The sequence below is a fragment of the Macaca thibetana genome, chromosome 3 (genome assembly GCF_024542745.1).
Source record: "Macaca thibetana thibetana isolate TM-01 chromosome 3, ASM2454274v1, whole genome shotgun sequence".
In the NCBI taxonomy this organism is placed as follows: domain Eukaryota; kingdom Metazoa; phylum Chordata; class Mammalia; order Primates; family Cercopithecidae; genus Macaca; species Macaca thibetana.
In genome coordinates this window covers 151,653,931-151,667,068 of record NC_065580.1, presented here as the reverse complement: position 1 = coordinate 151,667,068, position 13,138 = coordinate 151,653,931, and the positions used below count along the sequence as shown (strand labels likewise).

General features: G+C 57.4%; 1 protein-coding gene across 1 annotated transcript in view; it reads left to right on the top strand.

Moving 5' to 3' along the window:
• The first annotated feature begins 3,214 nt into the window (after positions 1 to 3,214).
• Positions 3,215 to 13,138, top strand: part of COL18A1 (collagen type XVIII alpha 1 chain) — a 58,968-nt gene continuing 49,044 nt past the window's right edge. Inside the window, 3 exon segments of the mRNA XM_050785658.1 lie at positions 3,215 to 3,727; positions 3,729 to 3,842; positions 3,844 to 3,889. Of these exon segments, the coding sequence (XP_050641615.1) occupies positions 3,242 to 3,727; positions 3,729 to 3,842; positions 3,844 to 3,889 (646 nt within the window). The 5' untranslated portion in view covers positions 3,215 to 3,241.

The window sequence follows — 13,138 nt, the reverse complement described above, 5'->3', positions numbered from 1 at the left end:
GTTGAATGAGGACCCCGTGTTCTGCGCTCAGCCCAGGAACACTCAGAGGGGAAGGTGGTGGGATTCGAAGGCTGCTTCCTCTGCGAAGTCAGACTGGGAAGGTCGATCTCAGGCCTCAAGGCAATAGGGTGGAAGGACTTTAGACTGGGGCACTCTCCTGTGTCACCCAGGTCCCGCGCACCCCCAGGGAGGGGTCTCACCTGTCTTGTTGGCTCTGCTCTGTCAAGAGCCGTGGACTCTCTTCCTCCTTAGCTTGGGTCATCCCATGTGAGCTCCATCATGGGCCTCCCAGCTGCCCCATCAGAGCCAAGCGGTTCCTCAAGGTCCTTCATGATGACATGTGTCCTCCGTCTCTAGCAGGCCTGAGGCCGCACTCACCCCAGGAGGGGCCAAGTAGCTGCAGGGAAACTGCCAACCGCTGCTCCCTGTGCCTCAGCTTCCGCTCCCTCCACCAAGGGGAAGAGGCTGCGCCGAAACCCTGGTCCGCGCGGAAACCCTGGTCCGCGCCGAAGCCCTGGTCCGCGCCGAAGCCCTGGTCCGCGCCGAAGCCCTGGTCCGCGCCGAAGCCCTGGTCCGCGCCGAAACCCTGGTCCGCGCCGAAGCCCTGGTCCGCGCTGCTCATGGTGCCGTCTGGGCTCAGACTCCTGGAACAAGCCATAGTCAGGCCCTTTACACGGAGCTGGGCAGGGGCCGAGGAGACCTGGATTCCTGGCCATGCTGTTGGAGGACTTGGGTGACACCAGGGTGCTTTCTGAGAGTGCAAGTACATGGTGAGTGTCCTTGCCTGTATGTGTGTGCAAGTGTGTGTGTGTGTGTGCACATGTGTGAGTGGTCATGTGAGCATGCGTGGCAGAGCTGAGTATGCATATGCCGTGTGTGTGTGACGTGTGAGCATGTATGTACGTGTGTGGGCTTGTGCATGTGAGTATTCACACATGACGTATGGCATAGCTGAGCATGCATTGCATGTGTTCATGTGTGAGCAGGAGTGAGCATAAATAGATGTGTGCATATGTGGGTGTTCGTGTGTGAGCGTGTGTGTATACACACATGTGTGTGATGACATGTAGGAGGCTCATGTAGTAGCCACCCTTGCCAGGTGCTTCCTGGTGGGAACCAGATCCCAGGGGCTGAGCTGGGGGGCCGTGGCAGAGCTGCACTAGGATTTCCAAGAGGTGAAATGTGTGATGCTGTGGAGGTGCTTGGAGGTGAGGGAACCCCGATGGGGGACAGGAGGCTCTCAAAGCACTTGGAGGTGGAGGAGTCCTGGACAATGGACAGGAAGGGTGGGGTCAGGAGTGCAGTGGGCAGGTGAAGGTTGGAGGGAGCTGGGCACCCTGCAGATGGCAGGGTGGGTGCTCAGTGCGATGGGGCTGCCACCATCCTCGAAGTGTGGCCCCGAGGGCCAGAGCTGCTGTCCCTCCATTGCTGGGTGTAATCAGTTCCTTGTGCCTGGCTCTGCCCAGGAGCTGTATGTGGGGGGTGTGAATGACCCTCTGAGCACAGAGCCTTTGGGATGGGGCTGGGGGCGTCCCCACCCTGACAGTGTGGCAGGGCATCCCCCACAAGTGGAGCCCAGAGTTCCCTCCCCGAGAAGTGCTGGGCGAGGAGGGGGCGGTCTCTGGAATTTCTGTTCGGAGACTTTTCGGAGGCGTGTTTAAGCATAAAATCACATCAGCGGCAGTCAGTTTTCAAGCAAAGAGACTATTCTCTGGCAGTGTGGGGATTAGTTTGGGGAGCAAGGCCTCGCCGAGACGCAGGTGTTTGCTTGTGGAATGCCTGCGCCTGCCCTCGAGAGGGATGTGGCGCTCAGCTGCTTGAAACGAGGCCGGGTCCCAGGCAGCCCAGCCCTGCCCTGTGGGAGCAATCAGCCGCTGGCTGTAGCATGTCCTGACCTGGGGACAGCTGGGGACAGGTTGTGAGGCTGTTTCATCACAGCTGCTCTCACATCTACTGACCCCAGCCCTGGGGGAGGGTGGCTGCGACCCCAGCCACACAACCTGGAGGAGGCAGGGTGACAAGGGACTCCAGCTGGGGGAGCGGGCAAACAGAGTGCTGCAGCGGGGGGGATGGATTGTGGGGTGAACACTGTGGGTATGTGCGTGTGAGGATGGGAGAGCGGGCATGCACAGTGCTGGAGGGGGGGATGGATTGTGGGGTGAACACTGTGGGTATGTGCGTGTGAGGATGTACACATGTGTGAACATGTGTGTGACAGCACGTGTGTGCGTGAGCATGCCTGTGTAGACTGCCTGGATTCCATCTGGCTCCACCTCTTCTGGACTCTGTGATCTTGAGCAGGGTCCCCAGGCTCATGCCTCAGTTTTCTTCATCTGTGAAATGGGCTGATGGCCAGGCTGCACACAAATCCTCAGAGGGCGTAAGGCACACTCAGCACCCACTGCTGTGCCCGGGCAGCTGGTGGGGGCACAGCAGCCACTCACATGCCATTCACAGCCCTGTGGGTTACTCACTGCCTGGAATGTTCCAGTCTAATCGGATCCTTTTGTTGACGGGGAGACTGAGGCCGGGAAGGAGGATGCATTCCTGCCCTGGTCCCAGGCTCCACCTCTGCTGGGTCTCCTGGGCAGAAGGTCAGGAAGGGCTGAAAGGGACACAGTCCAAGACAAGTAAAGCCCCAGCTTCGAGGGGAGGCACAGTGGCTCTGAGGGGGTCTGAGCCCCCCGAGACCCTCCCCGGGATGCTTAACGACTTGGGCAGCCATTGCAACAGTGGAATTGGCACTGCAGCAAGCTGAGCATTTTTTCAGTTCCAAGTTTCCTACAGCACAATGGCTCCGGGCCAGGCACCTCTGGGCGTTCCAGGCCAGAGGGGGAGCAGGGGCTGGGGGCCGCTGCCTCAGTGCTTCTGGGATGGGGTCCTGGCCTGGAACCCCAGCCTGGAGACTCAGCAGCCCTGCCCGGGCAGAGCCTAGCGGAGCACATGGGGAACCCCGCGGATACTGCACACACTGCCCCTCTGTCCTCACGGAGCCTGGGGCTGCTGCAGGGCCGTGGGAAAGAAGTTGAAAATCCTTGGGTGCTGGAACCCTCCGGTGCTGGGCACCTTGATTCCAAGGCTGGTGCCTTCTTTCCTTCTGCAAGAGTGAGGGGTGGGAGACAGAACCGGCCAGAGGCTGGGAAGCCTGCATAGGGGAGGGCAGGAGGGCGGGAGCCTGGCTAGCCCCACCTCCAGGCACAAAGGCCTTCCCGCTGCCCTCGGCTCCAGCGGCACAGCCCCGATGGCTCCCGACCCCAGCGGCTGCCGCGTCCTGCTGCTGCTCTTCTGCTGCCTGGCAGCTGCTCAGGCCGACCTGCTGAACCTGAACTGGCTTTGGTTCAATAATAAGGACACCAGCCAAGCAGCTACCACGATCCCTGAGCCCCAGGGGCTCCTGCCTGTGCAGCCCACAGCAGACACCACCACGCACGTGGTCCCCCAGGATGGTTCCACGGAGCCAGCGACAGCCCCTGGCAGCCCTGAGCCACCCTCAGAGCTGCTGGAGGACAGCCAGGGCACCCCCACTTCTGCCGTGAGCCCGGACATGCCAGAGGAGAACATTGCCGGTGTGGGAGCCAAGATCCTGAACGTGGCCCAAGGCATCCGGAGCTTTGTCCAGCTGTGGAATGACACTGTCCCCACTGAGAGCTTGGCCCGGGCGGAAACGCGGGTTGTCGAGGCTCCTGTGGGCACCCTCGCCCTCCCTGGGCCTTCCAGCACCCCCCAGGGAGAATGGGACCACTCTGTGGCCCAGCAGTGGCGCTCCCAGCTCTCCGGGCACCCACACGACCGAGGCTGGCACCCTGCCTGCACCCACCCCATCGCCTCCCTCCCTGGGCAGGCCCCTGGGCACCACTCACGGGGCCCTCAGTGCCACCACCATCCTCAGGTAGAGCTTCTCTCTCCTCCTCGCTGGGCGGGGCCCCTGCCTGGGGAAGCCTGCAGGACCCGGACAGCCGAGGACTCTCCCCCACCGCAGCCGCTCCCAGCCAGCAGCTCCAACGCCCTGACATCCGCCTGCGCACACCACTTCTGCACCCCCTGGTGACGGGCTCCCTGGGCGTGCACGCGGCCCCCTCTGCCTTCTCCTCTGGGCTCCCGGGCGCACCGTCTCAGGTCGCAGTTACCACTTTAATCGGGGACAGAGGTGCTTGGGTCTCCCACGCGGCTAACTCTGCGGGGCTGGGTCTTGCTAATAACTCTGCCCTGCTCGGGGCTGACCCTGAGGCCCCTGCCGGTCGCTGCCTGCCCCTGCCGCCCTCCCTGCCGGTCTGTGGCCGCCTGGGCATCTCGCGCTCCTGGCTGCCCAACCACCTCCACCATGAGAGCGGCGAGCAGGTGCAGGCTGCGGCGCAGGTGTGGGGGGCCTGCTGCGGACGCACTGCCACCCCTTCCTCGCCTGGTTCTTCTGCCTGCTCCTGGCCCCACCGTGCGGCAGGGTCCCGCTGCCCGCCCCGCCACCCTGCCGCCAATTCTGCGAGGCCCTGCAGGACACGTGCTGGAGCCACCTGAGTGGGGGCTGGCTGCCTGTCGCCTGTGCCTCGCTCCCAGCCCAGGAGGACGGGTACTGTGTGTTCATTGGGCCGGCTGCAGGTAACTGGCCGGCCCCGCTCTCCCCACCCTTTCCTTTTTGCCTTGCCAGGTAAGCGTGGTCAGGGCTGACGTGAGCCTGGTACAGGTTCCCCCAACACTGAGTCTCTACGGTCAGGGGCCCATGGCCCTCGGGAGGCGGGAGAGCTGGGAGTGAGGCATCCTGTGCGGGGAGGAGGCCGGCGTCTGGACGGGAAGAGGGTGGATGAACCACAGCCGATGTATCCAGGCGTTGCCTGGGCCTGGGGCTTCCTGGGCATTTTAGCACATTTAGTCCTCAGCAAGGTCCCGAGATACCCTGCCAAGCCCTGAGTCACAGAGGGGAAACTGAAGCGTGGGGCAGTGGCGTGACTCACCCCGGGGAGCCGAGATTCCCACTCAGGTGCGGCTGCATCGACCTTGCCCCGGTCACTAAGCTGCACAGTTCGACCCGCTTCCTGGGAGCCTTAGCGTGCTCAGGCCAAGGGTGTTGCCGTGTGGGCAGTGCAGAGACCCTCACCAGGGTGGGGACCAGGGAGGTCCGCAGGGCCTGTCCTGAGAGGGAGCCTTTCATGTCCCCCCTCCCCATCATGAAGCACACAGCCTCCCTGCCACAGTGGGGGCCGCTCCTGGGCCCAGGGGACGTTGCCCCATCACCACGTGGCCTGGCCCTGTTGCTGGCCGGGCAGTTGGGGGGCAGGAAGAGGAGGGAAGGGGGAACTCTTTAACCTCCCAGGGGCAGGGGCAGCCCAGGAGGGACCCCAGCAGCTCCCTCCTCTGTGTCTGGGGGTAGACGGGGCCCCTGAGCTGTGCCTGCCCCATGCAGATTCTGCCTGCTGTGTGCACCGGCTGCCTTGGTCCAGAGGCCCCGTCCCCACAGGGCGAGGTGCTCTGTCCCCCCCATAGTGCCGAGGGGAAGCAGCCTCGGTCTTTGCCCTGTGGGCTTTGGGACAGGGTTGGTGGGGATTAGCAGCTGTGCCGGACCTGGAGGTGGGGGTGCCTGCAGTGGAAGTTCTGGTGGATGCCCACCTGCCAGGCTCCATGAGGGATGATGAGCTTGGTGATTCCCCTCGAGTTTCAGGCCAGTGACCATTTCTCTCAGCAAAGCCCAGAGCCACTGCAGACCCTGTGTGGGGCCCGGGGTGTGGCCGGGGGGCCACAGGCAGGGCAGGGCCAGGTGCTGACAACACGTGGTCCCAGGAGCAAAGCCCACGTGGGCTGGAATGGAGGGGCAGGCAGGAAGGGAGGGAGGGCTGCAGTGGGGCATGGCTGAGCCTGAGGCAGGTACAGGAACTGTGCTAGGGGGGCGTGGTGTGTGCAGGCGTGGGGGCCTTTGTGGATGCGCCCCGGAAGCGTAGGGCTGGAGCTCTCCTGTGGCAGGGGCTGTGCCCATGGCTGTTGGCATCTCGGGGCTTAGATGGTACCCCCAGGGCAGCTGGCACTGCCACAAGCAGTCAGATTCCTGGGTCCCACTCATGCTCCGTCCCTGGAACACCCAAATGCCAAGCAAGCACCAGCCACCTTGCAGGCAACCCCCCTAGGGCCACACCCCACCTGGCTACTGGTGGCCAAGCCTTGTTCCCCACCCAGCGTGTGGGTAGGGCAGCACTTCAGGAGCTGTCCTGCCTGGAGAGACCCTGGTCCAGTGTCCTGGAGCCCCAGGAGGCTCGAGCATAGCCCACCTTGTCCTCGGAGGCAGACAGGACAGCGGCGGGCTGGGAGGGCTGCGGCCTGTGGGAAGGGAAACGCCAGGCCCCGAGACTGGGATCAGCTGAGCGCTCTGAACAAGCATCGGTCTCAGGGAAGGTGCTGATCTCCTGGGAGTCAGTGCTCAGCTGCGTGGCTCAGGGGCTAGGGTATGAGTGGGGCTGTGAGGGCGAGGAATTTCTGTAACTGCAGCTGGGCTAGTCGGTGGCACAGCCTGAAGGGGACTTTTCACTGAACATCTGGACAGCTTGATAGTGTCTCCGTGTGAGGGAGGCAGTGTCCTTCGCAGGGTCCTGGGGGTCTCTGTCGGCATTCGTGGCCTACATTGCCTCTGGCCAGAGGTGGGCCTCGGGCTTCATCATGGAGTCCCTTCCCAGGTGTGGCCTGGCCTGGAGGGTCCTGCCCCCTCTTCTGGCCTCTCAGCTCCTCCCCAGCCCAGGCTCCTCTTGGGTGAGCCCCCACTCCTGCCGGGCCCCCGTGTTAGGCTGGACACTCCCAGCCCTGGGTGAGGGGCAAGAGGAGGAGGGGGAGCCCAGTCTCCCATGTTGGTGCCTGACCCCTCGGGGCAGGCTGTGAGGCCCCAGAAGTGGGGGTGCTGGGCTATGATCCTGGCACCAGAACACAGCCCTCGAGGCCCACAGAGGGCCCTGGCTGCATCTCCAGGCCATGGGGTCAGGGAGTATGAGCCCCTGAGGGGAGGGGAGCTGGAGGGGTCCTGCTGCCTCCTGCCTGGCTCCATCTCCAATGCCCCCTCCACCTGGTCCTGGGCACTGCCCTGTGTGTCCACCCCCCCGGCACACCTCGAGGAGAGCGTGGGGGGCAGTGTGGCCATGCTGGGGCGTGGGGGCACTCAAAGGCTTGGAGGGTGCACCCCGTGGTCAGCCCACAGGCAGGGATGCTGTGGAGGGTTTTGCCCTGTTGTGGGCTTGTCCCTCAGACCCACAAGGAAGGGAGTGAGGCCCCCACACAGGGGAGGGTTGGGGTGGGGTAGGGAGGCTCCCCCATTGCAGGTGCCAAGAGTGAATGAACAGGGCTTGGGCTTGGGCTGCCAGGGACACTGCCTCCAGGAAGGCCCCCTGGGCTGTCTCAGTGGGACTCTATGAGTGACACACGGAGCTCAGGCCACAAGGGCTGTGGAAGTGTCACCCCACGACAGCAATGGGTGCCTGGCCCTCTGGACTGTGCTCTCGACGCCCCTCCTGAGCTCTTGCAAACCCTGGCCCCTGGGACCGTAGCAGAGGCAGGTGATGTTTCCAAGGAGTCCTACAAGCAAGCGTTCTCTGACCTGGGAGGTGGGTATTGTTCCTGTTTACAGTTGAGAAACTGAGGCCTAGGAAGGACAGACATGTGTGCGTGCCACGAGTGTGGCAGCAAGAAGGGAGCCTTGAGGAGGGCCCCGCAGCCTGGCCCCAGAGCGCTCTTCAGCATCGCAGCAGATGCAGGACAAGCAAGCCCCCAGCCGGGGAGCACCAGGAGACCAGCAGCATCCACCCTGATGATACAGGCCATCTGATGAGGGGCAGGGACCAGTGCCGGGGTGGACGATGCCTATGCATAGAGTGGGGCGCATCCAGGCACAGCTGCCACCGGGGTGCTTGGGAAGCAGGTCCACACACATGCCGGCCAGGTCACTCATCTCCAATGTACGAGTCCCATGATCTTGGCAAGTGGTGCACAGGTCCCTGGGCTGGGGCTTCCTCTGCCTCCACCCCCATCACTGGACAGTCAGAGGTCAGTGGGAGGCCACGGGAGTGCATGTGTAGGTCACGTCACCGTGATGGCCCCGAGGGGCTGCTCCTTTCTCGCTGCTCCCTACCCCGTGGGCCAGCCACTGGTGCACAGGTGTCCTTACACGGTACCTACCTCTTGCTCCTTTAGTCAAATGCAGAACTTGAGAAAATTGATTTGCTTGACATTTCCATGTAACTTTGGTTTAAGAAGGAGAGAAGACCACTCCATGAGAAACAGCTCATTCTTATCTCTCACCGCTTGGCAACCTATAAATATTTTTTCGATGATGCTGGCTAAGCTTCTCATAAATTCTCCATGTCTCTCAGATGCACCAAGAGTGACTCAGCATTTAACTCCTACTGGAGTGTCAAGAGCCCAGTGCATTGGGTTCAGTTGTCTGTGGGTACAAGATCTTGTGTGATTCTGAACCAGGCACAGACAGAATGAAAAGCACAGCACTCCAAACAGGGCTCCCTGCAGGTCCTTACATGTATTAGGTTTTTGTAGATATCTAAAGTCAAGCTAGTGGACATCTATCACTTCAACCAGTTACCGTTGTGAGTGTGGTGAGAACACTTAAGATCTACTCAAGTTTGAAGTGCCATATGCACTACAGTATTCTCTGTAATCACCATGTGGACATTAGACCTCTAGAACTTACGCTTCCTGCATAACTGAAACTTTGTACCCTTCAACCCACAGTCATACTTTCTCCTGTCCATGGGCTGGCCTGGGCTGTGCCCTGTTAGCATTCCCAGATAAACAAAAGCTAAGGGAGTTGATTGCCACTGGACCTTCCCTGCAGAAAATGGTCTGGTAGTCCAACAGGTGAAATGAAAGGACACTACTTAGTAACAGTAAGTCAAGGAGGCCCCCATTGCCTATGCACAGAGTGGGGTGGCAGCTGTGCCCCGTTGCACCCCACTCTGTGCATGGGCACCATCCATCCTGGCACTGGTCCCTACCCCTCATCAGATGGCCTGCACCATTAGGGTGGATGCCTGCTGGTCTCCTGGTGCCCCCCTGTTGGGCCCGTGCTTGTCCTACATCTACTGCAATGCTGAAGGGCACTCTGGAGCCAGGCTGCTGGGCCCCCTTCGAGGGTCCCTTCTTTCTAGCCATATTTGTGGCACACACACATATTTGTCCTTTCTAGACCTCAGCACCTGACAACCACCATTCTACTCTGCTCCTATGAATATGACCTTTTTAGATCCCACATATAAGTGAGATCATGCAGTATTTGCTTCTGTGCCTGTCTTATTTCTTTTAGTTTAATATCCTCCAGGTTCATTCATAAGAAGTGCAGTTACAAACTGTTGTTGCAATACCAGCTTTTATAATTGCCCATGTATTTACCTTTATTGAAATCTTCATTTCTTCATGGGACCTACTGTTACTGACTAGTGTCCTTTCATTTCACCTGCTGGACTACCTGGACCATTTCCTGCAGGGCAGGTCTAGTGGCAATTAACTCCCTTAGCTTTTGTTTATCTGGGAATGCCAATTTCTCCTTCACTTTTGAAGGACAGTTTTGCTGTATATAGGACTCTTGGTTAACAATTTTTTTTTTCTTTTAGTACATTGAATATATTGGTCCACTGCCTTTTGGCTTCCAAAGTTTCTATGAGAAATCTGCTGATAATCGGCCGGGTGCGGTGGCTCAAGCCTGTAATCCCAGCACTTTGGGAGGCCGAGACGGGCGGATCACGAGGTCAGGAGATCGAGACCATCCTGGCTAACACGGTGAAACCCTGTCTCTACTAAAAATACAAAAAACTAGCCGGGCGAGGTGGCGGCACCTGTAGTCCCAGCTACTCGGGAGGCTGAGGCAGGAGAATGGCGCAAACCCGGGAGGCGGAGCTTGCAGTGAGCTGAGATCCGGCCACTGCACTCCAGCCTGGGCGGCAGAGCGAGACTCCGTCTCAAAAAAAAAAAAAAAAAAAAAAAAAAGAAATCTGCTGATAATCTTATTAAGAAGCCTTGGATATGATCAGTTGTTTTTCTCTTGCTGCTTTCAAGATTCTCTCTCTCTTTTTAAAAATTTTATCATAATGTACCTTGGTGTGAGTCTCTTTGAGTTCATCTTACTTGCAGTTCCCTGAGCTTCTTAACTGTTTATATTCATGTCTCCCTGCAAATTTGAGACGTTTTCAGCCATTATTTCTTCAGATAGTCTCTCCGCACCTTTCTTTTTCCTCCTCTGTTTGCAGCTTCCACGGCATGCATGCTTCCTTGTCTCTTGATGGTGGCCACGTGCCGCTTAGGCTCTTTTCACCTTTCATTTATCTTTTGTCTTCAATAATTTCCATTATCTTATCTTCAAGCTCATTGATTTATTCTTCTGTCTGCTCAAATCACCTTCAGATTCCTCTAGTGATGTTTTCAATTCCAACTATCGTATTTTTCAGTTCTATAATGTCTTTCTGGTTTCTTTCAAGGTTTTTATATTGATATTTCCATTTTATTCATATGTCATTTTCTTGACTTTCTCCACACCTTCCTTTAGTTCTTTGAGCATCTTTAAGACAGTTGTTTTAAAGTCTTTGTCTAGTAGATCTGCCATCAGGTCTTTTGCAGGGACAGCTTCTGTTGATTTATTTTTCTCCTTTTAATGTGCTATACTTTCTTATCACTTTGTGTGCCTTGTGATTTTGTGTTAAAAAGTGAACATTTGAACTCAGTAATGTAGCTCTGGAAGTCAGTTCTCACCCTTCACCAGTGTTCACTGCTTTTTGTTACTTTAAAAAAAATTTTTGTCTCTGCGCCAAAGATCTCCCTGAGGTGTGAACTTCAGATCTTCTTGGGTCTTTTCTGAGCCTGTCCCTTTCCCTGGGTGTGTGCAGCCACTTTCTAATTTTACTCTTACATGCTGCTGTTTTTCAATGTCCTGTTCTTTCATGTTTGGCTCCCAAAGGAGGAACAAGATAAGAATGAGGAAGAAAAAACAGTGCCAGCCATCTAAATCCACTTGAAGTCGCTTCATCTGGAAGGGGGAGCTTGCAACAACAGAGGGAGTGTAAAACAATGGCCCCACCTCCCTGTCTGCACCTCTGTGTTCCCAAGCAACCTGATCAGAGCACAGGTTCTCAATGTCTGCAGGACAGGGTCCTTTTTGCCATCCTGTTTCCCACAAGCTGTGTGGCCGCTGCTGCAGGAACTCGTGCATGGCACCTGCTATGGGAATGGGAGTGGGGGATGGATGTGCAGCTGCTATTGTGCCAAGAGCTGGGGTTTAGCTAAATTAACCACCTGTTACTGTTCAAACCTTCCTCTGGACATTGCAAACTTTCAGTAGACTCCAGAGTTCCAAAAGAGTTCTAAGACAAGTTCTGCCCGTGCACTTGTTAATTAGTTAGGGAGATGGATTCCTGGTGCTTTCCATCTGCCATTTCCCAGAGTACTCCAGAGTCATTTTCAAACATGTTTCTTTCTGTCAAATAATCAAGTCTTGGCCGGGTGTGGTGGCTTACGTCTGTAATCCCAGCACTTTGGGATGCCAAGGTGTGTGGATCGCCTGAGGTTGGAAGTTCGAGACCAGCCTGACCAACATGATGGAGAAACCCTGTCTCTACTAAAAATACAAAATTAGCCAGGCGTGGTGGTGCGTTTCTGTAATCCTAGCTACTCGGGAGGCTGAGGCAGGAGAATTGCTTGAAGCTAGGAGGTGGCGGTTGTGGTGAGCTGAGATCACGCCACTATACTCCAACCTGGGCAACAAGAGTGAAACTCCATCTCAAAAGAAAAGAACAGAAAAGAAATCAAGTCTTGAGGCATCATCATTGTTATATCATGTGCAGGTGTCTATCCTGGATGCCACCCAGCTACGCCAAGTGCAGGGAGAAACTCCCTATGGGCACCGTGGCTGGGTCCAGAGCTCAGAGGCTGGAGCTCTGAGAACTGGGCTGGAGCCCAACCATGATGGAAGCCTGTAGCTCTGGGGAAGAGACACACATCTGTGGGGGCAGAGTGACTACCTTTCCAGGTTGCCCAGCCCTCGGGAGTGGCACAGTGCCCGGGCACTGGGGCAGAGGTGGATCCCATAGTCCCTCAGTGGAAGCTCCAAAGCCTCCCGTTTTCCTCTCTTCCTCTTTCTGGGATGGGATTTGGGGGATGAGATCTTCCTGGTGGGCTGGAGTCTGTCCCAGAAGTCAACAGCTCGCCCTGGGGCCACAAGACCCCCTTAGATAAGATAGACCCTCGGCAAGACTCCAGCCACACATGAGAGGACAGAACATAGCTCCTGAGTCTGTCATAGCTCACCGCGGCCACCTGCCCCCATGGGTTTGCGCTGATTTGCATATAGGTGTGTAGCTTCCTACTGGCGACTGTAAGAAATTGCCACAAATTCAGTAACTTAAACCAGCACAGCTGTCTTATCTTTCAGTTCTGGAGGTCAGAGTCTGAAACCAGTTCACTGAGTTGAAACCAAGGTGTTGTCAGGGCTGGGTCCCTCTGGGGCTCTGGAGGAGAATCCGTTTTCTTGACTTTTCCAGCTTCTAGAGGCTGCTGCTTTCCTTCGCTCAAAACCCTTTCTTCCCCCTTCAAAGCCAGTGGTGTTGGGCAAGTCCTCATGCTACCGTCTTTTGTCCTTCGATTTTAAGGCTTTGTGTGGTTAGATGTGGATCATCTCCCATCTCCAGATCCACAGCCTGAGTCCCAGCTGCAGCATCCCCTTGCCACATAAAATTATGCTTGTGGGTTCCAGCTGTTGTGCCGTGGACATTCTTGGGGCCATGGTTCGGCCCACCACAGTTTGCCCATGTGCATGGCTGCACATGTGTGCATATGCATGGGAGTCTTACTTTGCATAAATGGGATTGCCCTGTGTCTGCAAGTTCCTCTTTCCTTTATCCTGCATCTCAGGAGTCTCCCTAACTCCAGGGAGATGCCCTGGCTCTTCGTGTGGTTCTGGTCTTTTCCTCAGCCCCTCCTGACTGAAGCACCTGTAGGTATTTCTGCCTCTCTGTATAACAGATGGCCCTGCAGACACCTGCTCAGCCCTGACTGGTGGGTTCATCGCGCAGACTTTGTTTATCGGACACCAGCTGAGCTGCCCGTGTGGGCCTGACGTGGGTTTTGGGTCAGCGCTGACAGTGGAGAGATTGGATGTTGTAAATGTGTCTGAGTG